General features: G+C 40.6%; 1 protein-coding gene across 1 annotated transcript in view; it reads right to left on the reverse strand.

The window, feature by feature from the left end:
• Positions 1 to 1097: 1097 nt before the first annotated feature.
• The window catches only part of uggt1 (UDP-glucose glycoprotein glucosyltransferase 1), a 30916-nt gene continuing 6378 nt past the window's right edge, over positions 1098 to 25635 (reverse strand). Inside the window, exons 6-40 of the mRNA XM_030718170.1 lie at positions 25401 to 25575; positions 24430 to 24526; positions 24244 to 24322; positions 23934 to 24034; positions 21386 to 21485; positions 21151 to 21211; positions 18099 to 18190; positions 17250 to 17400; positions 16843 to 16962; positions 16671 to 16756; positions 16186 to 16321; positions 15904 to 16035; positions 15116 to 15280; positions 14355 to 14475; positions 13798 to 13896; positions 12353 to 12447; positions 11091 to 11297; positions 10766 to 10897; positions 10502 to 10632; positions 10323 to 10418; positions 9979 to 10081; positions 9765 to 9844; positions 9115 to 9304; positions 8680 to 8838; positions 8422 to 8507; positions 8200 to 8284; positions 6502 to 6590; positions 6284 to 6388; positions 6036 to 6120; positions 4085 to 4267; positions 3552 to 3712; positions 3321 to 3435; positions 2682 to 2798; positions 1989 to 2133; positions 1098 to 1900 (exon numbers count right to left, since the gene is read on the reverse strand). Coding sequence (XP_030574030.1) covers positions 1881 to 1900; positions 1989 to 2133; positions 2682 to 2798; positions 3321 to 3435; positions 3552 to 3712; positions 4085 to 4267; positions 6036 to 6120; positions 6284 to 6388; positions 6502 to 6590; positions 8200 to 8284; positions 8422 to 8507; positions 8680 to 8838; positions 9115 to 9304; positions 9765 to 9844; positions 9979 to 10081; positions 10323 to 10418; positions 10502 to 10632; positions 10766 to 10897; positions 11091 to 11297; positions 12353 to 12447; positions 13798 to 13896; positions 14355 to 14475; positions 15116 to 15280; positions 15904 to 16035; positions 16186 to 16321; positions 16671 to 16756; positions 16843 to 16962; positions 17250 to 17400; positions 18099 to 18190; positions 21151 to 21211; positions 21386 to 21485; positions 23934 to 24034; positions 24244 to 24322; positions 24430 to 24526; positions 25401 to 25575 — 4099 coding nt within the window. The 3' untranslated portion in view covers positions 1098 to 1880. The remainder of the gene's footprint in view (positions 1901 to 1988; positions 2134 to 2681; positions 2799 to 3320; positions 3436 to 3551; positions 3713 to 4084; positions 4268 to 6035; positions 6121 to 6283; positions 6389 to 6501; positions 6591 to 8199; positions 8285 to 8421; positions 8508 to 8679; positions 8839 to 9114; positions 9305 to 9764; positions 9845 to 9978; positions 10082 to 10322; positions 10419 to 10501; positions 10633 to 10765; positions 10898 to 11090; positions 11298 to 12352; positions 12448 to 13797; positions 13897 to 14354; positions 14476 to 15115; positions 15281 to 15903; positions 16036 to 16185; positions 16322 to 16670; positions 16757 to 16842; positions 16963 to 17249; positions 17401 to 18098; positions 18191 to 21150; positions 21212 to 21385; positions 21486 to 23933; positions 24035 to 24243; positions 24323 to 24429; positions 24527 to 25400; positions 25576 to 25635) is intronic.

A 25635-nucleotide genomic window follows, 5' to 3' on the forward strand; every position in this document is an offset into this window, starting at 1 on the left:
AATTTTACTTCAGTTCTAGCTGTGCCATAACCACAGTCAGTGTAAACCTTAATCAGCAACCCTTTGATTTTTGGTGTGATTTGAAATCACAGGCTGATCCAACTTGCATCATGATGTGGTTCAGTGGTGTTTATGGTCCACGGTTCCAGTACACATTCCTGATGGTGTCCTGGGGGATCTCCTCCCTGACCTGGCCAACGTATCAGTGAGCTTCTGGACAGTCTGTGGTGCTATTTTGGCAGCATTGACTGCATGGATACATAATGTTCCAGAGGTTCTTCTGTATTTAGGTGTGGGGAAGCTGTGTGCAGATCAATGACATCAGTCCTTTGTCATCCAGGAAATATCTACCCACACTTAGCCATTGTCCTGCCACACTCTTTCACACCTGTCATGTGTTCAAAGTGAACCTGCTCTTAAAAAGAACAGAGCTGCAGTGGTGGACCTGGTCTGAAACATGCACAAGTAGCCCTACTACTTTTGCATGTTTCTCCTATTCCTCCACTGCACAAAGGAGCAGCTAGTAGTCCTGCTGCAGGGTTACTGCTGTTCTATGACTCTGTCCAGCTCTCCTGCTATCTTACACACTCTTGCGACTGTGCTGGGAGACAGCAAACCTTTCAACATCATGTATGGGATGTGCCATCCTGGAGGAGCTGGGACTACCTGTGCAGCCTGAATGCAGGTACTGTCTCATGCTACCAGCAGTGACAAGAAAAACTAGGAGAAAAAAAAATCAGTCAGGAGGGATAAGTTGAGAGCAATGATCTGTGACCACCACCTGCAAAACCATTCCCTTTTTGAGGGTTGTCTTGCTGCCACTCCAGTGCACCTATTTTCACTTGAATTTGCACCCGAGTGAAATGGTTTCACAGTGGTTTCTGCTGCCTAACTGAACAGAATGAGTTCCCTGTAGTTTAAATGACTCTGTTATTCTCTTAACGATCAAACGTTCCCTTCATATTTTTTTTGAGCAGTGTACTTCAGTGTCCTTATTTGCTTTCTAACTAACTTGCTCAACAAAGTTAGTAAATATTTTAAGCATAATATTGTTTAAGTAAGCACCTGTAAACAAAAATGAAATGGTGACAATACACTGGACCGCCCATTACTGGGATTTTATTTAACAAAAATATCTGACAGCCGAAACGAGATGAAGATGACAAATCCATCGATGTTACCAAAGAACAGAAATCACTTTTGTTTTAGCTGAACTATTAAGGCTGCTCTTCCCTTACAGTAAAACTCTGATCTGCTTCTGACTTTATGCTGCAACATCTTTTACCTGAGAGTCACAGTGACAAGAATCCTACTGATTTTGATGTTAATTTTCAGGTCAAACACCTGTGGGTGAGAGTTTACATTGCTTCTGCTCTTTCTTCTAAATCCACATATACTTCTTTAAAAATCACAACTTTCACATGAGCTTGTACCTTCATGAAATTCAGAGGAAACCAGACATCTTTAAGGTTGTTACATTGCAGTGAGTGAACAGTTTTCCCACCACCAGATGTTTGACGTACGTACAAATGAACACCAAAATTAACCAGCAGTACCATTTTCTGAAGTCTTCCTCCCTTTGTGCTTCCACCACAGCCAGAACCAGAATCTCAATCAGTGCAAACTAACAGACTGACATTAATTACAGGGAAAAAAAAAAAAAAAAAAAAAAAATGATATTCGCATGATTCGCTTCACAAAATATATTCTCACCGTTTGCACCCACGCAGACACAAAAACCTATAAAAGAACAGAAACTGGACATTGTTTCAACCACTCAGTCTGTCAGCAGTCCCCAAGGCAGGAGAGAAGCGTCTTCCTGAAGCAGACTCTTTAAACAGAGTCCAGTTCAGCGACTCATCACAGCGATCAGTGGCGTCTCACAGCTCCGTGTGAACATCTGACAGAGGGATGGTGACAAAGAGAGAGGTTAGCGTGAGTGATTAATGCAGAAGGTGCACGTATCAGTTGTGGCGAGTGAGGAGTACCCGTGCCCTGCTGCTTCGCCGTGTGGTTTGCTTCCTCCTGGATTCTGGCCTGCAGGCGTTTGATCTCCTGGTCGTAGTCGGTCCACTCTGCCACGATCCTTACCGCAGCCTGCAGCTTGGGCTCTTTGGTCATTGGGTTGTTACACTGATATTAAGAAAATGAGAAGACACAGACAAAATGATAAATTATGGGCTCTTCTTATTGCCACGTAATGTGGTTTGGTAATCATGCAGGTGATGAGAACAGAATGCAGCTTCAAAATGTTGCTGTTTCATCGATCTTTTTTCACCTCTAAAAAGACTATTCTCCCTATTTTTAAACCTTCATGGCATGAGCTGGTTTAGACATGTGCAGAGGAGGGATAGTGGGCAAAAAATGTTGTCCAGCTGCCAGGAAGTAGGAAAAGAGGAAGATTCTTGGATGTAGTGAAGGAGGACATGCAGAGGGTTGGTGTGACAGAGTAGGATGCTAGAGATGAGGTGAGATGGAGACAGATGATCTGCTGTGGTGACAGCAGATCATCAGCTGAAAGAAGAAGGAGGCCTTTTTTTTAATGTGAAATTCTTATGCCTGCCTGCCCTCTAGTGGCTGTTAGGATACATGACAATCTTTAGAAAACGCCAGTCACCCCTCTCTGTAACCCTGTCAAACTGTAAAGATGTTTTAAATAAGTAAAAAGAAAAAAATGTTACCAGATCTATTGTCTTGGCACTTTTCTTGGAGCTGTCGTCACACCAGGTCTCACACCACAGCCACTCCTGAGGTAGAGACTTTATGGGCACCTGGTGGATCATATTATTGGGAAGATCCTGAGAAAAGAAAATAAACACAATGAACAAAGATTAGGAGAGAAGCAGGGACTGGAACAGAGCTTAACTACAGGCAGAGAAGGGAAAACTATTGTTATGAAGGTTGAACCATAATGTATAAACAAGAACTAGAAGCAGCATCTGCTTTCCCTGTGTGCTCTCACAGTTTGCTGTCTTTATGTTTTCCTTCAGTTGCATAATAATCAAGTTGCAATCAGAGACTACAGTTTGTCCTGTCGCTGTGCTCAAGGACATCAGAGCCTGAAATGTAAAAGCTGCTGAACAACGCTGCAATCATAAAACCAGTGATGTGCTGTCATGAAATCAGAAGCAGAACAGAAAACAACACGTAAACACGGGGCGCCGAAGAGGAACAGACACGTTAAAATGAGGCTGCTCTGAATTCCTCACTGAAATAAAAAAAAAACAAAAACATATTGCCATTTTGCATTAAACACATGATTCGGATCCCACGTGCACGTCAAACACAAATGTGGACAGTGAGTGAAGAGACTATCAGACCTGGTCGAGGTTGGAAAGGCTGTTGGGGTCTTGGCTGAGCCCCTGGTACTGTCCTCTGAGTCGGTCTCCTGCAGCTATTTTCCTGAACTTCTTCAGGTCGACCACGTACAGCGCACTGCGGACGACAAAGGAAGGTAAAATTTGAAAGGAAATGTGAAATTTGAAGGAAAGCATTAAAAAAAAAAAAAAAAAAAAAAAGTTGACTGTTGCAGCAGAGTGAGCAGCGAGTACCTGATGTGGTATTTACGTCCAGCGAGGTGGCTCGCCCAGTATCCGGACTTCCAGAAGCGATAGCCGTCCATCTCCCTGCGGCTCTCGCAGAACGGAGTGTAACCGTACGGAGCCCCCTCCAGGTCGAAATCACGCAGCTCCTTCAGGTCTGTGCGCACAATCTGAAGGAGATTTTAATTTTTCAAAGTGATGTCTCATAATGCTAACTTTGCTGTTGTGCAGAAAGCCAGCAAGAACCCACATTTTAGAGAAAATGTTTCACATTTTGTAAAAAAAGAAAAGAAAAAAAACCTAAATTTTTAATGCCTTGACTGTCTGAGTCTAGCAACTCAAATCACATGGAGGACAACTGTGTGCTTCCAAACTTTTCTATAAAACTTGAGCTACTTCCAAGCCTTCCAGCACTTTACGATAGTCCTGAGGAATATTAGATTTAACGGGTTCTCTGAAGCTGGCAGTTTCCTCCTTTACTGAGTAGTAAAAGAACAAATATTTGGACAGATGCAGAATCGCACAGCTACATGTGAGCAAACCTGGTCGGCATCCACAAACAAGATCTTGTCGACAGCGAGAGGGAACAGCACGTCCAGGAAGAGGATCTTGTAGCCCCAGATGATCCTCTGCTTCTCGGTCTGCTGGTGTAACCAGCGGGGCCACTTATACTGGACCAGCTCATACTGGAAGCCGTACTGCTTCGCCATGTGGGGGATGGACTCCTGAAAGATGGTGACACAGAATTAGAGCTGTCAGTGTGTGTGCACACATGATTTTCCCTTTTGATAATATGCAGCCACATTTAATTAAGGCATATTCATAAACAGGCACAGTGATTAAGAAAAAACACAGAAGTTCTGAAGAAGAGGTGTTTTTCTTCAAGGATGGACGGCAGCTGACATCTGACGTACAACCAGTCGCTGGCAGATTTAGTCAAACTGCACTCAAATATTTGATGTTTACCAACTTGTACAAGCTTCAAATTAATTCGTGCGCAAAGAGCTTTTTCATCAGCATTTATCTACTGATTGATACTGATTGCAAAATTACTAAAGTATTCCCAAGCAACCTAAACCCAAGTAAAAAAAAAAAAAAAAGTGGCAGAAGCAGGCTTCCATATCAAATGTCACTGACTTTCTATGGTCTCTGGTTGCCCATCACTTCTTTTAGCTTGTGCCAATAAATGATCACTGATGTTTGCATGTGTTTTTTAATGTCTAATATCTTTGTTTATATTGGTAAATAGGCTGCAGGTAACAGGATTGTATATAAAATAAAGAAATAACCTGTTTTGCAAGTATCCTCATGACCCTACATTATTGTATCTACTTTCTGCTCTACATTATAATCAATCCAGTCCTTTTTGGCCACTTAAAATTATCTTAATGAACTGTTATGTTGTATTTGTGCTTACCTTTTGGCCATAAATAAATAAATAAATAAATAAAGCATATAAAAGTCATTTTGCCAAAAACTCATTGCAGCTTCTGCCTTGTGAAAGAAATGTTCTTCCTGGCTCAAAATTACTTGATATAATTCATAGCAGATACTGTGTGTTTGACAGATTATAGGTCAACAAGTCATTTGCAACAGCTTAAATAGCAGCAGTCACTTTGTGGCAGATGATCACTTTTTGCCACAACACCTGTCTTTAACTCGCCAGCTTCACAGTCCAAAATCTGTGTGGTGTCGGGCTGCACTGATATGAGACTAGAGCAGATACTCTGGTGCTTTCACTGCTAAGAAGTGGGTTTCATGTGCGCAGCCTCGTGCACTTTTAACCAAGCAGCACCAAACGGAGTAGTTCCAGCAGCGCATCTTAAATCTTCATTTCCTGCTGTGTGCCACGTGTGAGTAACTTCAGACAATTTCCCGACCTGATTTTCCCGAAATAGTCCAGAGTTGATGTGTGAAAACAGCTTCAGTGAGGTGGTTGTTACATTTCTTCGCACCAGCTGCATTTGGCAGAGTTACGAAGGTTTCGTCTGCTTTGATGGTGAGAACATAAAAGTTGAGACTGAAGAAAAATACTCCTTTGGTCCTGTTCTGTCAGAGTACTGTACTGTGGGTGTACTGTGGTACAGTAGTGCATTCTCTCCCTACACTTGCATTAAACAAATACCATGCTTTTACTGAAAACTCCATCCCTCCATTTTCCTGTAAGCAGAGGTCGTTACACTTGTGTTAAAACCTGCAATGCATCCAGTATCCTATCCACTCAACTGCAACACCTTCAGGATCCAAAAGTATCTCCTACACAAATTCTTTTTATACACATAAAAACTAAAGAATACTTTACAAATAAATAAAATAAATCTGGGAATAATCCCATCCCTGCTGCATGTTTCACTTGCAGCTTCACATCCCTGTTGGACAGAGGAAAAAAAACTGCAGCCAGTGGAGAAGATCTCCACATCAGTGATGAGATGCCGGCTGAGTTTTAAAGTAACACCAGTGGCAAAAATAGAATAAAATAAAGTAAAATCTTACCTTAAAAGTGGGAGACAGGTAGTTCTTGAGGAACCAGAACTTGACAGGAGTTTTGGTATGCTTTAGAACTGACAGCATCATAATCCTGAGAGGGAAGGAGGAGAGTTAAAAAAAAAAAAGAGAGAGAAGAAAAAGACTCTAAAATCAATAGTCTTTGTACAAGTAAGAAGGAGGGATGTTAGTTTTCGAGGATTTTTCATTGATACAACAATCCCCTTTCTTTGCCTGGTTGCGTCTCTGACACCCACCTGAGGAACCTCTCATAGAGATGCCCCGAAGCCACAGAGAAGATGTTGATCACGTCGTCCTTGTCCTGCTTTGGCTCCTCTGTCTTCCCTCCACCTGTGAAACCTCTGAAAGACAAAATCAAAAGGGATTATTTGACCTTTTTCAACATTTGAAAAATTAACAAATACAAATTTTACAACTCAGAGAGAGATCTTTGAGGCACTGTTTTGAGCTGCACCTGGTCAGAGAATTCCAGAAACCAGTATCGTTTTCCTCCGTCCCATCACTCAGGAGCTCCTCGTTGAACTTGTCTGGCTTCTTTTGGACCTGATCAACACACAATTAGAACTCAGTTAGTTTACAACATACTATGTGAGAAAAAAAAATATCCATTAGTCTATTTGAAATACTAATCAATTATTGTTTGATGTCGTTCTGATTCAAAAGGACCAAAACTTTCTTAAATGCTTTGGAAAAAGTTTCCAGAGTCAAATATGAAAACAAAGTAGTGTGAAGTTACAAGTTTTATCATAAAGCTTCTATATTTTTAGATCTTACATAAACTTGCTCAGGGGAGACATTTTAAGCTATAAAAAAAAAAATCATCATTAAGTCCAGCAAGCATCATTGTGCTGAGAGCTGAGAGCTAATACATCTCTTTCTGAAGGGGAAATTATGCAGCAGCAGTAGCACGCTGTGGGCAGTCTGTGGGCACCTTTGGACTGCCACGAACCTGCAGAGAGCACCTGTTGTCAGATGGGGGCAGAGTCAAAAACATGGTATAACTGGTTTGTGGGAAACCCTTACATGAGTTGGTCCATCAGCCAGCCACAGAAAAGCAAAGTTATAACATAAAAAGAGCTGAAGTGAAACCACTGTCAGCATTCAACCTATGCACAGCATCGTTCACGTCAAGCATCGTGCAGCTGAGATTTTGGAGGACCGCACAGGAGCACACTGATGATGGCTGAAAACCCCTCTCTGTAGGCAAATGCCTCCGCAAATGGGCACAACTGTGGCAGCATATATTAAGCATTAGTCTGTTACTGTAAGATTTGACATCTAAAGATCAGAGTTTAATATCTAGTCAGCGCCCTCCCAACCAGACAGAGAGAAAAAGAAAAGAGATGGAAGAACCTGCATTTGAGACAAGAAACCAATGAAAGACCCAACTTGCACAGAGCAGTGTGGGAGAGCTAGTTTCTAAGGAAAGAGGCAGGCAAAGGTTCAGAGCAGAAGAACACGAAGGCTGGGAATGATAGCTGTTTCAGTTGGATTTTAGCAAATAAAGAGCGCATAGGAGATGAGACCATATTTGCCCTACTGTGCGGGACTTGTGTTGGGTCCAGGGGCATAAGCAAGACATTGCTGGCCTGGAGTGAAGACGCTTGCAGCCAACATTACAAAAACTGGCATGCTTTGCTCGTGGCTAACCTTTAGAGTAAGCACAGTGAGGGAATAAAGGTCAACTGTGAGGCAGCTGCTCCTTCTTTGTTTGAGGGAGAGCCAAACAAGCTGCTTGGTGGGCATTGTGAAAGTGTCTTACACAGCGATGCAGACGAATGGTGGAAGTAAAGCCTGGATTACAACAAATATTTCTATATAACACACTAAAGCACAAAAATTTAAATATGGGCTTTTTAATGTGAAAAAACAAAGAGGTGATAGAAGCTATTGTGTATATATGTGTAGTTATATAGTTTGTGCGCAAACTATATATTTATTCAGCTCAAAACGGCTCAGTTCAGACTGGAGTTTCTGCTTCTCGTTAAAATTTATGAGGAACCTGAGAAATTGAGCAGTCTGGATGTTCTGTTCACCAACTTTCCATCCCGGATTTATCCAAAGATAAATTTTAAATCCAACTAACAGTGCTGAAGGGCAGATTCTGTGCTTTTGTGGCACAAAGACGTCACCGCATCGCATGTGAGCTGACCTTGACTTTAATGATTCTGCTCTTGAAATTGTTCAGCACCACTACGATGTCGTCCGAGTCTGCCGGAGAGTCTGTGCCGTCATGGCTGCGACAGAAGAAAGAAATGATAATGAAAACATTAGAAAAGAGATTTTCCAACTCATTTATAGAACCGGGAGCAAAGAGGATTGGCTGACATTTCATTTATGTGACAGTATATAGCCAGTTCTGCATATTATTCACCTGTAAATCTTGTAGATTTCATCAGAGCGCCCTTTCCTTAGCTTCAGGATCCAGGCGCCTGGGTTGGCTTTGAGCTGAAAGTAACCCTGCAGAGCAGAACAAAGAGATTTACAGTTTAAGGCTAAAAGAATATAAATGTCTAAGAAAGTAAAAAAAAATTATTTTTTTTATCAAGCATCCAACTATAACAGCACAAAGCTGTTTTTCCTGCAAAGCACTTGACAACAAAATGAGTGACTCATATTCTGAAGTGATTACCAAGTTTGCCATGACGATAGTGTCCACAATAACAGGCTCAGAGGCAGTTCCCAAGGTGAACTGAAGGCCACGTGGAGGCTGACCTGAGCTGACGTCAAAACAATGGCCTTCCAACAAAAGGTGCTCCAGTTCATACTCTGCTGCTACAATATTCTCCACCTGCAAACACAGAAGTCCAGCCAAGGAAAGTTTAATTTTGTGCAGCCCAATATCAGTGCCCAGGGGCTCCACAGACACACATTAATAATGGTTCCCAAATTAGCTGCAGGTCTCCATGAGGGGAAACACTATCAAAAATGTTCAATATATAAGCAATTTATGTTATCTATATGTTGTCCAGCTAGTCAAATTATATGTTACTGTTGGAAACTGCTAAATAAATTAAAAAACAAAAAACAAGTGAGCCTGCCCAAACACAGACGTATATTGCTATACCTCCTCCAAGTAGATGTTGTCCAGATCATATCGAGTGTGCACAGACTCCACCATCCAGCTCTCGGGAGTGTTGAGGTTCAGGGTGAAGAGCGGAGACTGAGGCATGTCTAGGAACTTTGCCATGGGCCCGGAAGAGAAACTACCATCAGCCTGAAACGCCACCTCTGGCTCCAGTACATAACGGTAAAAACTGGAAGACACACATGGGAATCAATCTATACACAAGCAGAAATCAGTTTAACTTTCATATCAGGTGGAAGAGTCTTTATGCCCACATGCTGGTTGGTTTAATAAAACAATCCAGACTTACACTAAGTTTCACGGAGTAACCTTTTCAAAGCTGTCACCACATGAAACAACATCAAAAGGCTGTTTGATGCAAAGCTTCAGAAAAGCAACTTGTTATCAGATATCTGTGACTATTGCAAAGTCCATCCAGATATGCTTAGAAATTCTGCTAAAGTTTAATCCAAACAAGTTCCTCTCATTTTCAATAAACCTATGCAACATTGTGATATTTATGATTCTGTACTTTAACTGAAGGCTAAATGGAAACTGACATGGGAGAGGAAATAGAAAGGCCAAGGTATAAAGGTGCAACTAGGATGTACAATTTCATCATGCAGTACAGAAATAGCTTGTTTCCTCACCTCTTGAGGGGCATTTCTGACAGTTTTGATTGGCAGTTCATGAAGACACGCAGGTTGACGTTTACCAGCTGCTTTATAACCTGCAAGGGGGCGAGGAGAGGGATGTAACAGAGGACAAAAGAGACCATGTTAGAAATAAGTCAACTGGACATAAAAGTATGAGACAGAAAAAAGATGGATCACACATTCAAAGGAGTTGTAACAGACAACCTACCAGAAGAAGAGGAGCAAGTTTCTGAGCTTCTCTGGTTACTGGATCTACCACGGCAACTACATCAAAGTATACATCTCCTTCTTTAGGGCGGATCTTCACAGCACTGCCAACAAACAGCATATCAACAAGCAAGCAAAACATAAATAAGATGTTCCTGCTTTCTCCAGAGGACAGAAAAAACAGGTATTGATTGCTTAATTAACTCTAACTAATCTCTTTAAGTTAGTCCAATATTTGAAATAAACCAAATAGCCCTTGATGAGTACTAACTTTTTAAACATTCACTAGAAGGCATCTCGACTCAATAAAGAAGTCTTACTCATCTAATTGATGTACAGCTTTACCTGTAGCGGTCATCTGCAAAGCCATACTCCACACGGGCTTCTCCTTTAGGCTGAGATGAGAGCAAAGCATCCACCTTCATCACAAGGTCGCTGGCCCTGAGAACAATCCAGTGTTAGCTTGCATAACTCAGCACAATGAAAAGTTCATCTATAAACTTCTGAGAAGAACCTGAAAATACCTGTCCTCCTCAATTCCAAACTGCTGAACTTTGCTTTTGATGTGCTCTCCAGAAGTCTTCAGGATGATGCTCTCCAAAAGCAGGAAGTCATCCTGGTTAAACACCTCCTCCTCCTCCAGTGGACCTATGATCTGTCAAGAAGAAACAAAAATACTGACTGCATAACTACAGTAAATGTGGGAAGCTGCACATTTTTTTTTTATCAATATAAGCTATATTTGAACCTATACAACATCTAGGACAGGTTTAAAAGTTCTGACTCACTCTTCCGTTGCTGATAACTGCTCTTTGTCCTTTCTTCAGCTTGAGCACATCTCGACAGTAAGCAGCGTGGGAAAGCAAGAAGTTTAACTTGGGAGCCTCGTACGCACTTTTAAACAGTGACAAATCCATACCCTGAAGGAAAAAAACAGATAACTTGTAGACAGCTGATAAAAGAACAAATTAGGACTAAAAAAGTAGGACGGGTGAGTGCCTAATTCAGTCACAAGCCTGCCTGACAGTCACCACCAGCAATAAGAGAAGAAAACATGATCACATTTATCATCATCCTGTTTAAATTAGGATATTTTGTCTGTAACCCTCTCACCCCAACAGCGAAGTCTCCGACGTCAACACCCCTCTCCAGGGCCGCGGCGGTCTCTTCTTTAGCCATCTTGGTGATGAAGTTCTTGGCGTTATTGGCAGATTGTGTCTGCATGGCAGACCAGATTGCTCTGGCCACGCGGCTCGTCTCCGTAGACAGGTCAACTGAAGGGTTGTTGATCATTCCCAGTCGGACATTGTTGCTGGTTTTCTGGTGTAGAGAAGATGAGAGACAGTAAGCTTCTAAAGGCTTGGATATTCTGACTGTTGGCACACTAATGTTTATCCCAAAGTCTCAGAGATAGCAGGTGTACAGACATATCGCAGTATTAATTAAATCATTGAGGGTGTAAAAATGTTGCAGAACCACAGTTTTGGAAAAAAATATGTTTGGCATAGGCCTGATCATGACTGAATTATGAACAGATGATAAACTCCATTAGTCTGACGCATTTCCAGTTCACTCATTACTTGAACTACCTTTAAACATTAGTTTTCACCAGACTAGTATAATTTAAATAGGCATTAACAGCTCCACATGAGAATCACTGTACAGGAAGATCTAACTGTGATACAATAATGTGGACAGTCTCTGTTTCAACATTGATTCACCGCTTTTTAATGTGCATATGCATTTATTTGGTTAATGTCACAGGCTACCATTGCTCCCAATAGCCACTCTCGATAGCCGGGGATCGGTCCGCCAGGGCCTCCGCCCTTGGCCACCGCCTGACACACACTGCACTCAACCCCTACGACGCCTCCTGCAGGTGGTGGGCCTATACGTGAGCGGGGCCATGTAACCTCTTCGGGCTGCGCCCGGCCAGACACCACAGGCTAATGCCCGACCACCAGACGCTCTCCCTCGAGCTCCCTCCGCAGGCCTGGCTCCAGGGTGGGGCCCCGGTAACCCTATCCCGGGCAGGGTAAACTGTTCCCTTGTTGTTGCAGACATAGGGGTCTTCTGAACTGCTCTTTGTCTGGACCCTCACACAGGACCAGTTTGCCATGGGAGACTCTACCAGGGGGACAAGCCCCTGGGCAACGTAGCTCCTGGGATCATTGGGACTCTAAAACCCCTCCACCACGATATGGTGGTGATTCAAGGAAGAGGCGGCTCAGGCTGTGGAATCTAAACTCTTTTAAACTGCTTTTATACAGTTTACTTAATGTCATAAATCCATAATAATACATAAATAGTAACATAAAATGATTCCAAAAAAAGGTAAATGATTTGGACATGGACATGAAGATGTCATTTCGTACCATGTGTTTGATGGCGTCATAAAGGAGCTGGCGTCCTGAAGGTTTGTCAAAATCTCCCACCACCCAGAAGGTCACAGGACGGATGTAGCCATCATCTGAAAACCACAGAAGAAGAAACGGACATGGTCAGAATAAACTAGTGAAGTAGTGCTTAAATCTAAATGAGGTACATCAAGGGCTGTAACAAACAACAAGAAAATACACTTACTGGCCACTTTGTTAATTACACATTTTCAAACGCTCATTAGATTGCATTTTATTTATTTGCATTGCCCAATATCACATACAGAGTTTGAAAGTGCTTCAGATAAAAGGCTTAAAAAACATTAAGAAACAAGGTCCCTTACATATTAAAAACAGACATTAAAACAAATAAGTAACTCATCATAAATACATAAACACATATAGACCCACAAACACAGACATAAATAATAAATACACAATAAAATACTTTGAAAAAAAATCACATGGTAGCACAAGCTCAGTTTAGCAAAAACACCCAAATAGGCAAGTCACTAGATGAAAATGCCTTGTTGATGCCAGAGGTCAGAGGAGAATGGCCAGATAAGGTAATGGTAACCCAAATAAGCACTTGTTACAGTAGAAGAGCATCTCTGAAAGCACAACACATCAAACCTTGAAGCAGATGGGCTACAATGGCAGAAGACCCCACCATGTGTCACGCCTGTCAGCTAAGAACAGGAAACTGAGGATACATTTTGAACAGGCTCAGCAAAATTGGACAAAATAAGATCACAAAATGTTGCCTGGTCTCTGAGCAAGGTTTCCAGCACCTTGTTGAATCTATGCCACAAAGAATTAATGCAGCTCTGAAGGCAAAAGGGCATGCAACCCAGTACTAGTAACTACCTAATAAAGTGGCCACTGAGTGTAAAAATAACTTTAAATAACTTTGCTCTCTGCTCCAGATCAGATCATTCGAACTTTTCATGCAGTCACTTTAAAATCATACAAGATGAAGTATCATGCTCCCTCACTGGAACAAACAATGTTATAGTGAGCAGTTATATAAACACATTTTAGTACTCATGCTTGGAGACTGGTACACAATTATCACATGCATAATTATTAGTCATTTGTGTCCTTTGAGAACTGAACACAGATGGAGGAGTGGTGGTGGACTCACAAACACAGTGCCAACAATGCTGTTAACAGAAAACTGAAAAAAAGAGCAAGTGAGTAGGAGGAGGAATAATGTGGAGAAAAAGGGTGATTACCATGCCTGTTGGTGGTGGTCATCCCTGATGCAGGGAAATTTAAAAACACATGAATAAGAGGAGGAAGTGGAGGAGGAGAGGACAGAAGGAGAATACACAAGGAGAGAGTTTAGCCTGAAATGGCTAGATTATCTTCACAAGTAACAAGAAAAAAAAATCCACAAGCATGCTGTTCTGTTCAGTGACCAGCTGCCACGCAGCTCTTACCTTTCTTTGTCATATAGTTCATGCTGTTGGCCACAGCTGTACTCTTCTTCTTCGTGTTCAGGGTTGAGAAACGTGCGTAATCATCTATGAAGAAGTTGTCTGCAAAAAGAGAAAAAAAGGAGCGAACTGTTTCTTATAGAGCAAACATGTGTAATGTGAAAAAGTTCATATCACAGAATTATATGTATCTAGATTTATACATGTTTATATAGCATAGATGAGCAGGTCAAACAGCAGTTGTTAGAAATTACCAAAGGTTTTTATACTGCAACTTAAAATGGCAACAAAATAATCGTAATCAAAGTCTAAATCGAAGCTGTAATGATTCAAGAGCACATGGAAAACTAACTGACCAGAAACTGAAAAGATTCCTAGTACTACATGAACTTTTGAGGCCACCCCAGTACAGTATTTACTTATTTACTGCAAAACTTTTCTGATGAAAAAATGTGAAGTTTCTGAGGACGATCCTTACTAAACATCTAAAAAATATATTACAGAAACATTTCAGGAATTAAGGACTTCATTTCTGAAATGTATGAAAGCCTAATACTCACTGGTATCAGACAGGTCCAGATAAGTCCTGCTGGTGGACAGCACCCTGGGGTTGATTCGTGGAACAACGTTGGGCTGGTTCATGATGAAGTCCACGACATCGTGGTCTGTAGCCAGCTCACCCTGCAAGTAACATGAGGAAAAAGCACATGAGGTTCAAGGAATAAGTCAGTCACTGTTACTGCAGAGCTGACAGTCATGCAGGAGGTCTTTCTCTGTGAACTCTCCCTGCTCATAGTAACAGTTTAAAAAGCCCTTCTTAATCTTTAATGGCCTTTCCACTGCAGTTAACTGGTGCTTGTGTAGCAACTGAAAGTTTTTCTTTGAACAAGTTTGAGTTGAACATTAAAAAAGAGAAAAGGTAGGGTGACTAACACTATGCTGACCAGTAAGACTGGTATAACCACCAAATTAAATGCTACATGCTGTGCTTAAATTCCTTAGAAATCCTTTGGCTCCTCTGTATGATGGGCTGACATTAAAAGAGGGAAAATGACAGCTGGCACGCTCACAAAGATCCTGCTGAAAAGAGAATATGTTTTATGACTACAAAGATGAACAGTGTACTTTATGGTGGCTTTTATTGCCCTTTAATTTTATAGTATAATTCTGTAGAAGGGCCAGCAAATGAAAAAAACAAGAAACACAATTGAATAAAATGTTATGAAACCTGCACCTGTGATCACAGATAATGACCTTCCACCTAAGCTTTCAGTGTCTGTGTGTCTAAGGTGGCACAATGCCGCGTGTAACTGTAACTGACCAGGTAGACAGCTCTCTGGTAGAATGAAGTGGTCTCTAAAATCTTCTGCATGGTGACAGTTTCCAGTTCATCCGGGTCCAGCTGTTCACGTTGGTAAGGTATCCCATTGTACATGACCACAGGCAGCGGGCCCACTCCTGTTTGCTCATAGTATGCCCGCCCTTCCTAAAAGGGAAGAAGGAAAAAAATGTTATTGGGTTAGAGCCTTAATCATTAGGCTTGCAGAGCACCCTGCAGCTTTGATTACTGTAACAGTCTGTTTTAGGTCTAACCACCATAAGAAGGGATTTCCTATTTCTTTTCTAAAACAAAATCACACTTAATATTTTTGCAAATATTCTTGCATCTTAAAAACCCTTAAGGGCTCTTAGCTGATTTAAGTACATATTGAAATAAACACTGACTAAACTCTAAAACTTACATTTTCATTGTTTTGTCTGCTAGTACCAGTTTGAACCCCGTTTTTCTTTGTGGCACAGATTTGTGAACAGTTCAAGGCAGGACGAATCTATGCATTCAGGCTGCTTATGCCAAATTCTGACCCTAGCATCTGAGGCTCATCAGACCAGACAGCATTTTTGATTGTAAACCAGAGGTTATTTGAATTCCTGCTGCCCACCTATCAGCTTGAAACACTAGACACTTTTGTGCACCATCCTCTAGAAACCCTAGAGATGGTTGTGCGGGAAAATCCCAGTAAATCTGCAAACACACACACACGCACACACACACACACACGCGCACACACACACACGCGCACACACACACACACACTCAGCCTGACTCACCTTCCTGTTGTTGTCATAGGTGGAGTCGGCTCCGAGGACACTGCTGACCTCCACGTAGGGAAACCTCTTCTCCAGCACTTTAACTACATCCCCAACACTCAGCTGTCCACCAACTGGCACACGGTTAAACATCTAGAAGAAGAAGAGAATGGGATGGTTGGGTGGACAAAGCAAAGAGTAACAGTGATGCAGGTTAAATAGATGGCCAATGTCTTATAAGAATAACAGGAATTTTAAGAAGAGTCACTTTCTCTTCTTAGTGTATGTGAACAACAGACTCACCGACATGACAGCTTCAAAAGCATTCTGACTGTCCACCTCTTCGGTGATGTAGTTGTAGGCTCGGATGAGTGCCACACCGGCATCTTGCATACCGTCTATGTCGTCTTCATCCGACACCACGAACACCAGCCCAATCCTAAAACACAAACACAGACCAAGTAAGCTTCCAAAAACAGTTAAAATGCAGAGCGCTTGCTGCCTGCTTCATCAGTATTCAAACACACTGACCATCCCAAGATGCCACATGCAGTGCGGTATCAAAGGTTTTCCAAACATCCCTGACAAAACTCCTAAATTAAAATGGATTTTTAACTACACATTTCTAGCAACTACAAATGCACTGCAGCAGCTCCTTTTAGCTTTGTGGTTACTGTAGAGCAATAAAAAGTGATATGCTGTGTATTCAAATTCATAAAAGTTAATAATTAATTCCCAAGAAAGTGTGTGTCCAAAAAATAATATATCTGGATGACAGAAACACCAACCTGAGGGGTATATTATTAGCATAAAACATCTCTGCGACGCTCAGCAGTTCAACAGCATTCTCCTGGGTCGGGTCCATAATGATCACCTGCAACAGATGCATGTTAGTATTCATCACAAAGATTCAGATCTATTTGGATTCACAGGGGTCTGATTCATAAACTGCCATCTTACCAGATTGTGGAAGTTCTTGCGGATCTGCCTGATGACTCCAGGGAAAGTTGGTCTGAGCAGCTCCTGCACATTGTAGGGCCATGAGCTGTACCTGTGGTCTGTCTCCAGGTTGTTAATCCACTAAACAGAACAACGAAGTGAAGAGGAAATGGTTTAAATGAGGTTTAAAGAGAAGACTGAGCAGACAGGAGCCAAAAAGAAATTACTTTTGACTGCTAGCGGAAGAAAAGCAAGGCCATAATTTAGGGGATTTGAAATGCCTCCAAATTTGTTCAAATAGAAACTTGATTGCACAGTAAAAATCTTCCAAACACAACACATTCCAAGCTTATTTTGGGTAAGTCCTCATTTGCTGCAACATTCAACAGTTAGTTATTAGGGATGTGTGTGAACATGTGCATGCTTACACTGATGGCCGGGCTGCGGATGTCGACAGCGTAGTCAGAGTCAGAGGGCTGGACGTTGAGCTTCAGGATGTCGTGAATAAAAGGTGTCTCGATTAGCAGGGAGCGCAGACCCTCCATCACCCTCGCCTCGCTGCGCAGCACCTCAAACACACTGCAGGTAACAAAGGACAGCGGTGAGTTAAGTGGTGCAGCGTGTGCATGCATTGCAGTCGAGAATATAAGCATGTGTGCACCATCTAAGTGAAGCTCATCATTTTCAGTTTTGATCAGGTTAATTTTAACTATTAAACATCAGGTAAGAATTGAATTTGAATTAAAAAAAAAAACCCTCTAAAATCCAATTTTAAAAATGTGACAAAGAAACGGCAACAATTTTGATTTCTATATAGTCTCTCCATTAGAAATAAATTACTTTAGCGAATGGTTGGGCATAACCTATTAATAACTATTACAACCACTGATTTTTGAATATTTTTCCAAAACTCCAGAATATTTACTTGCGTTCAGTTTCTTATATGCAAGAATTTGCTGCTTTTCTTTGACATATATGACAATCAAAACTTTTAATGTCTGAGTTTGGACAGGGCCAGTTATCTTAGATTCCCAGTTAGCTAATTAAAAACAATAATGCAAAACACAAAGAACTTCAGCTTAAGATAATGTTGAACTAGAACCTTTAATTCTGTAGCATTTTTACTTATAACAGTTGACAAGTTTTTAAAACAGCCAAGCCAAGGTCTTGACTAATTATATACACTTTAATTTGCAAAAATTTAATGCAACACATATGCAGTTCTCTGCTGCAATTACTGCAAATGAGACATTCAATATATGGCACTCTGTGTGTACCTGAAGATGTCCTGTGTGTCCAAATCTATATGCAGTCCGTTGATAAACAGCGCTGAATCCCCGGGCTGCAATCCCAGAGTTCCTTTGAAAAACTATGGAAAGAGAAACGTCACTATGACTAAATATCCTGTTTGTGTCAAGCTCCCCATTCAGCACCAGCTGAGCAGATCGCCATGCTGTGAGGCAAATAATGTCAAAACCAGCCACCACGTAGTCAATTATACTGTAAAACTAGAGGCAACAGTCAACACAAAGCCACAACAAGTCATGTTGACAGCTCTAAACAAGCGCAGACAACTCTGTTTAAAAATCAGTCTGTTTAGAGCAATCAAACCCCACACTAAACAAATCTAATTATCAAAGAAAGGGTGTGTAAATGTCTGTGTGTGCGTGTGTATGTCTATGAGAAGAGATCCAAGTGTGTGCTTGTGTGTCTGCACAGGCAAAAGGAAAGCTCAAAGTCGTTTTGGCGCAGTCAAATCTCATTACAGAAAGACAAAGACATCAGATTAATCATACTCCAGACACTGCAATTACAACAAGACATGATTAACACAAATATTGTTCATCCCACTTAAATTGTGTGAATGTGTGCATGCATGCATGCCTGTGTGTGTGTGTGAAAGAAAGACAAAGACGTGTATGTGTGAGCAAGTGCACGTGTCCAAACTGCTTCAATCAATAATCATTTCTCGCTGCAGGACTCTGTGCGCCTGCTGAATGAATCACCGATTCAGTAATTAGGACGTTTGTCTGCTCAGCCCCACCACCAGCCCAAACTCCTGTCTGCACACCAAGATAATGTGAGCACAGCTTCAGGAGAGGAGAGCGAGAAAAGGAGAGAGAGAAAACACTGACGAGAAAAAGGGGTGATTGCCTGTTCCATTAACAAGGCGAAGCAAAACACACATTGTCAAAAACTGAATGCTTTTCAAATCAGATGATGTTTACAATTTATCACAAAGTAAAAAGGGTAGAACAAAACCAGGAGGGGCAGTTTCATTTCGAGAGACAAAGCTACTTGATTGTGGATGTTTGCAATAATGCTGTTTGTCTTGGCTCTTCCTCTTTAGTGGATTAGATTGGTAAACAGCTGAAGCTAAATTATCCCCAACCACTAGAGGACACAGTCTGCAAGATAAAAAGAATAATCATCCTGGATATTGAAAAGACAAAGATAGGCTAGAGGATGAAGTCAAGCAGTTGTGATGATTGAGTCCCAGCCACTAATCTACAAACATAAAAAAGAATAATTCATTTATAAAACAAAAAATATTATGTTATGTAGTACTAACTTTTTTGGACCTTTTGCAACAATTTTCCAGATTTACCGCAAACAACAAAAGCTACGATAAATTGATGCAAATGAATACTTCTTACTCTGAAGCTAATACTGCTTCTTATTTGAGAATTCAATCACGGGAAAAATACCATTAATATTGTGTGAGTGTAATGACCTGTTTAAAATAATCTGTCTTGTGGTTCAGCAAAGGGAGCTTTTAAAAAAAGATCTGAACGCTAAATCTGTATCACACTGAACCGAGTTCCTAAATAAAAACACAAGAGGATACCAAAGAGTTGTAATTTGATTATCCAACTGGGAAATAGTAAATTTACAAACAAAGATAAGGCTGGTTATCAACTTTGTAAAAAGTATCTGGCTTACTCTATTAATTCAATGAAATTTAAATGTGAAATGCAAAAATGGAGGATTCTCATATTAAACATGGCCAAAGACATAAATAATGAGATCAGCATATTGGGAAAGTAATCCCCGTGAACAAAAAGTTCAAAACTCAATTTCTGCTCTCAGTTTGTGAGGGGCAGCCAATCACAAGAAAGATGGCTTAAAAGGACAGCAGATGTAAAGGGGGAGGAGCTAAAACAGCTTATTTCAGAGAGTGGATGGACTGAGAAGCTTCAATAACACCCAGTATAAGATACATAAGGATTATTTTGAACTGTGAACCATGCAAAGATACTCTAGTGGTGTCCAAGAATAAAAGTTTTCTGATGGATGTGAAAATAATTCACTTAAGGCCTTGGAGGCACAAGAGAATAAACCGGAATATCAATGATATATCAGAATTCAAGGGATACTGTAATATGTGACATTCCTAATGAAAGTTCCAAGTTTTATTTTCATTAGATGCCTTATTGCACAAACTTATGAGAATTAAAATCCACTGAGAAGTTAAGGAGGCTCGCAAACAGTCATATCGAAGATAAATTAATCTAATTTCACTAAAATCTCACCAATGTTCTAAGAGGTGCAGCAGTTCTTGTGAAAATGGAAAAATGCCAGTAAAATGACAAATGAGCTTGATCTTGAGCACAATTTGGGTGAAGAGCCATTACATGATCACTGTGTGCAAGTTCCAATAAAATCTGACCAATACTCTAAGAGGAATACCAGTTCTTGTGAAATGTGGAGGGATGAATGGACGACAAACACTTCGCCATCACGTAAACTTATTGGTCCTTCAGCCTGATGAGCCAACAAACACACAATCCTGTCTGCCTTGTAACAGCCTAATCCTCCTGACTTTGCGAAAAGACGTAAAAAGCTCGTCACCGATCTAATAACGAGATTTTTTTATGCAAGATCAAGCAGCCATTAGTGTTGTTTTTTCCCCCAAGTCACATCACAATCCCGAGACACACAGCAAAGACATACGACACAGCAAAAGTCTACTGAAGTGTGAGACATTCTCTGACGACTGACACATCGTGTTGGGGCTAGGTTTGTCAGCTGGTGTAAGTCTAAAGAGTGTATAAAGAGCCTATTAACTGAATTTACAAAGCTGAAAGAAACAGCCAGATTTGACTTGGAGACAACTGAGGCTAACAGATCCACGCCTTTGTCAAACTTTGTGGATGCAGCTGGTTTTTGGTTTGTAAAATGGTACCCATTGCAGAAGTAGGGAAATGCTGAGGGACAGACTAAGGTGTTCATTTTCATTTTTAACCACGGAATAGCTGAAGTATTTTCATTGTGTTATACAGAGAGTGGAAGAAACACTGAAGGAATAAAAGATGGTCAAATTTGTACCTTTTGATTCTCGCCAATCTCTCTGCGGATCTCTGAGTTGACCACAGTTTTAGTGATTGACCTGTGAGAGAAAAGGGAAGACTGGACTGTGAAACTGCTGACTATTCAAAATCTATACAAACCAAGCTTCTTATTGTAGTTACTGCTCATGTGTATGCACGTATGTATGTGTGTGTGTGTGTGTGTGTGTGTGTGTGTGTGTGTGTGTGTGTGTGTGTGTTTGCTTCTCCTCTACCTGGCCTTGGTGGGAAAATTCTGACTGAGGTCTTTCATAACATTGAGGGCATCAACAGCGGGAGCAGCAAGAATGCGAGCAGCTGTCTGAAAACTCAGATCTATAAAAGAGAAGGTGGGTGGATGTTCAGGCAGGCAACGAGGGTCAAAATGGGAAAGAGATGAGTGGGAAAAAAAAAAAAGAGTAAGAAGAACAGGAAACAAGAAAACAACAAAAGAGAAACAAAAGGAAAGCGTGATAATCAAAAGATGTGAGCACTCGCCAGAGTCTGTATTCTGTTTTTAAAAAAATGCATATATAAATAAATAAATAAAAACCGAAGCAAATCAAAAAATGAAGACAGGAGCTGCCTCAATGGTAGTTAACTCACCGATGTTCGTTTTAAAAGACTAAGAGTATATGCTTCCAGCTCTGCACAACACAGGGACTTACAAGCAAATTACTATTAACATCACAGCATCAGTGCTAAAAATGTTCATGTTGCAAAAGTATAATGTTTATGATGTTCACCATCTTAATTTGAGCCCATAAAAACGGTATCAAACTATATCTAAAGCATTTAAGGCACAGAGAAGAAGACTAGAATGTAAACACGTGTATACTTGAGACATTCTTTAATTTTTAAGTGTAGAAAAGATAAATGAGTGCATGCAGCTTTGGTGTGCAAGGAGGGAAGAGAGCAGTGAGGATTATTTCAATGCAGTGAGCATCTCTGTAATGGTGTTGTAGTCTGTGTGATTATTAGCCTCTGGAGGTCTCCCTCTCTTTGTAAACAGGCTGAGCTAATGAGCCCCAGAGGGTTAGGAGATAAAGACAGACGCCCACATGACAGTCTGACAGTCGAGCTCAACCCCCTCATCCTCTCGCAGCCTTTATTCACCAAAAATCAAAGCAGCTGAAAGCTCACATCCTGATTACACCTACTGATAGGCTGAATACCTTTTACGTATGGAAGCATTTACTTTAAGAAACATAAACATAGTAGATTTTTGTTGCTGGGTAATATATGTGTGGCGACAAAAAATGTACAAAATACAAAAGTACATATGATTACATCTGTGAGCGTGAGTTTGACTAGGTAATCAATATATGATGCAATCTGAATCAATAATGCTTTTATATCGCAGCAGACAAAGTTCTCATATCTTCAAGGTATTATGGGCTCAGGTGCATCAAGAGAACACAGATCGATCGCAGTCATTGATCAGAGATCAATACGGATACATTTTCAGCTGCTAGTTGGAATGGATGGAATTACATCATTTTTAAATCAACAGAAGTCAATATTAATTTATTTTTATTTATTTCTGATCAAAGGAGTAAAATAAAACAAATAAAAAAAACTACATGCTGCAAATCCTGCTACTTTCAAAGCCTTTCATCAACAGGTGTGTGCCACACTTAATAAAACCACACTTAATAAAAGGGAATTTAAATACAGTAACTTAAATAGTGATTGCAGCTGGACCTCCTGAATAGGTAGAACGAGGACTAAAATAACATACTGTAAAGATCTACATTTCATTCAGATAAAACATGGTGTGACAGGGAGTAGGAACAACGCTTTTAACTCGTTTTAACTTTCTGATGATTTCAAAAATTACCACGTTTAACAGATTATTCTAAACAAATACAGTACGTACAGTGCTTATGAAAGCTGCTTGTAGCATGATCGCACATCTACTATCATATAAAAGTGTTTTGTTAGTGTACCCATAAACTGAGTCACATCAAAGTCTGATTTGCAACTTCTACTCAACTAAATCAGCACAGAACCCTAAAAGATTATGTTTGAAAGAACCTCCCAAAGAGGTTTTTAACCAGTCCTCCCAAAAATTTAAAGTTTTAATTATTGAGATTTCACATACTTATGCATATTGGATATTTTAGTTTAACACATGTTGAGAAATCCCACAAAAGACTTCTGTTATATGAGGTAACACAGGCTGACTGCTTTTACTGTAGGCGGCGATTATGCTTTCTACTGTCTGTAGTCACTCCCCAAAGACACATTCTGTGCCAGAAAAACCCTGAAATTATGTTTTTTCATTTGCGGAGTAAGCAGGGTATCTTTAAAAGGGATTGTGTAAAGAGATATTTCTGTGAAATCGTAAGGACATAAAGGGTCAGCTAACAATTGATTTGATTTTAATGGGTGTGAGGACATGGGATTTTTCCCATCAGATAATTGTCTTTGTCAGCCATAGCTATCAAAGTAATAGATACAGAACTAAGTTCAAGTCCTACAGGTATATTTACAGCATCATAAAATTGGTTCTCTGAAAAATTAAGTGACAGGAGCAATGCCCACAGGTGTTACCTGTAAAATGAGAGGGACAGTTTATTTTCTCCTAGCCTGTCAAGATGTTGACTCGGTCAGTTTTGACAAGTTTGCTTCATTGTGTTGTATCATTATTTATTTACAGATGTAATACCAGACACTTCCTTGCAGAGCCTGATCGTATTGTCAAAACTTGGTAGGAAACAGCAAAAACAGAAAATCTGCTGATGGCTGAAATAAGAGAATTAAATCTGGAAGTAGGCCCACCTTGCATTTGCCAGACTTTCAGAGGTGCCATTTCATTGGTGCTTTCCACTAAATGCTTCCTCAGTTCCTTAAGCTGTTCTTTGAGTTCTGGGTAGAGGGTCCTGGTGAGAGAAAGATGAACAGAATACATGCATCTGTTAAACAAGAGAGTGGCTGGATTCACAGGTTAATTTCATTATTTTCTAGTTAGTTTATCAGAGATGTGGTCAGTGCTTTAAGGCAGGAGGAAAAACAGGAGAGAGTGTGGTGCAATTCCTGGACCTAATCCAAGCCTTGAATTTTTATCATAGCCTGACACAGAGACACTCACTTGAGTTTGCCAAAAAGGAATCCCTGGACCTCATCCACCGGATCATTCTCTCCGATCACTGTAGCATTCACCTCCGCCCCTGCAACCACAATCAATTAACTCGATTTTCAAGTCAGGACTCCTCTGGGATTACAACATTGTGGGCATGTGTGTATTGACTGTGTGTCTTCCTGTGAGTATGTACACCTTGGACTTGCGTGTCATCCTTTGCTTTGTACTCCTGGCTTTTGATGGCCAGCTCCACTCCATACCCAGATAGATACACTTTCTTTCCACTTGACTTCTGCAGAAGAAAAAAAGGAGGACACTGTGTAAAAAAAGATGGGCAGTAGAAGTCTTCTTCATTACATCCTCGCAACTGAGTCACACACCACTGGAGGATGCGTTTGAATGTGTTTGCATGTGCAAACACATTCAAATTTGAACGGTTGGACAGTGACCGTGCTGCACTGATGACAAAGTTAGCAAGATATTTTTGTTTTTCCTTGTATTCATTCCACTTGTAAAAACAAATCCCACTTACATTATAAACACATATGCTTGCTGACTATCTTCCAAGTGTAGACAACCAGCTTGCTAAGTACTTAAGCCACTAACTGTCCCTGGTCTGGCCCCAAAGCTATAAGCACAGAGTAAGAGTTAAATGTTACAGCCTTTCTAGTGCCCAGGACATCCTGCCTAACGGACAGATGGTGAGAATAATTTTGCATAATCAGAGGGAGGAGAAAAAAAACCGTTATCAAATGCATTTGCATGTGAGGGGAAAAGTAATCCAACTTGAGAAACTTGCACTCCAGCATGAGAAACTGGAGAAGCTCTTTTCATCCCAGGTGTAAATGAGGAGCCCTCTTAAACTACAGAAGTTTTTTAAAAATGAAGATAACATGCGGCAGCCTAAAGTAACTTTGGGATTTCACCTCATGACTATGTACTTAGAAGGACATAACAATTCCTGACATGGAAAAAGTTTGCTTTATTGAAAATTTCATAATAACAAACATGTAACTACATATATATACACTACAGCTGATTACTAATTTAGTGATCAAATTTCTATCTAATTACTTTTATGTCAATCTCAATCTATGTAATGTGATCTTGTCATTTAAATTATATTAGAAGTAAAGCAATTCTGTTCTTGGATGTGAAACACTTACAGCCAGGTAGTGGCGAAGCACATAGGTCACAGAGCCTTCATTAACTTTGGATAATATGACTTTGTGAAGCCTCTGAAAATCTGCTGTCCCAAACTGGGCATAAAGAATGACAACAGGAGCATCTGGATTCGAGCCTGGGTATTTATGATCGCCTTTAAAAAGGTAGGGCTTCGGCCTGAAAAAGAGACAGGGATGTCAGTCATAAAAGCTGCTCATAATTTTAGAATTCATAATC

This window comes from Archocentrus centrarchus, chromosome 22, assembly GCF_007364275.1.
Source record: "Archocentrus centrarchus isolate MPI-CPG fArcCen1 chromosome 22, fArcCen1, whole genome shotgun sequence".
Lineage (NCBI taxonomy): Eukaryota > Metazoa > Chordata > Actinopteri > Cichliformes > Cichlidae > Archocentrus > Archocentrus centrarchus.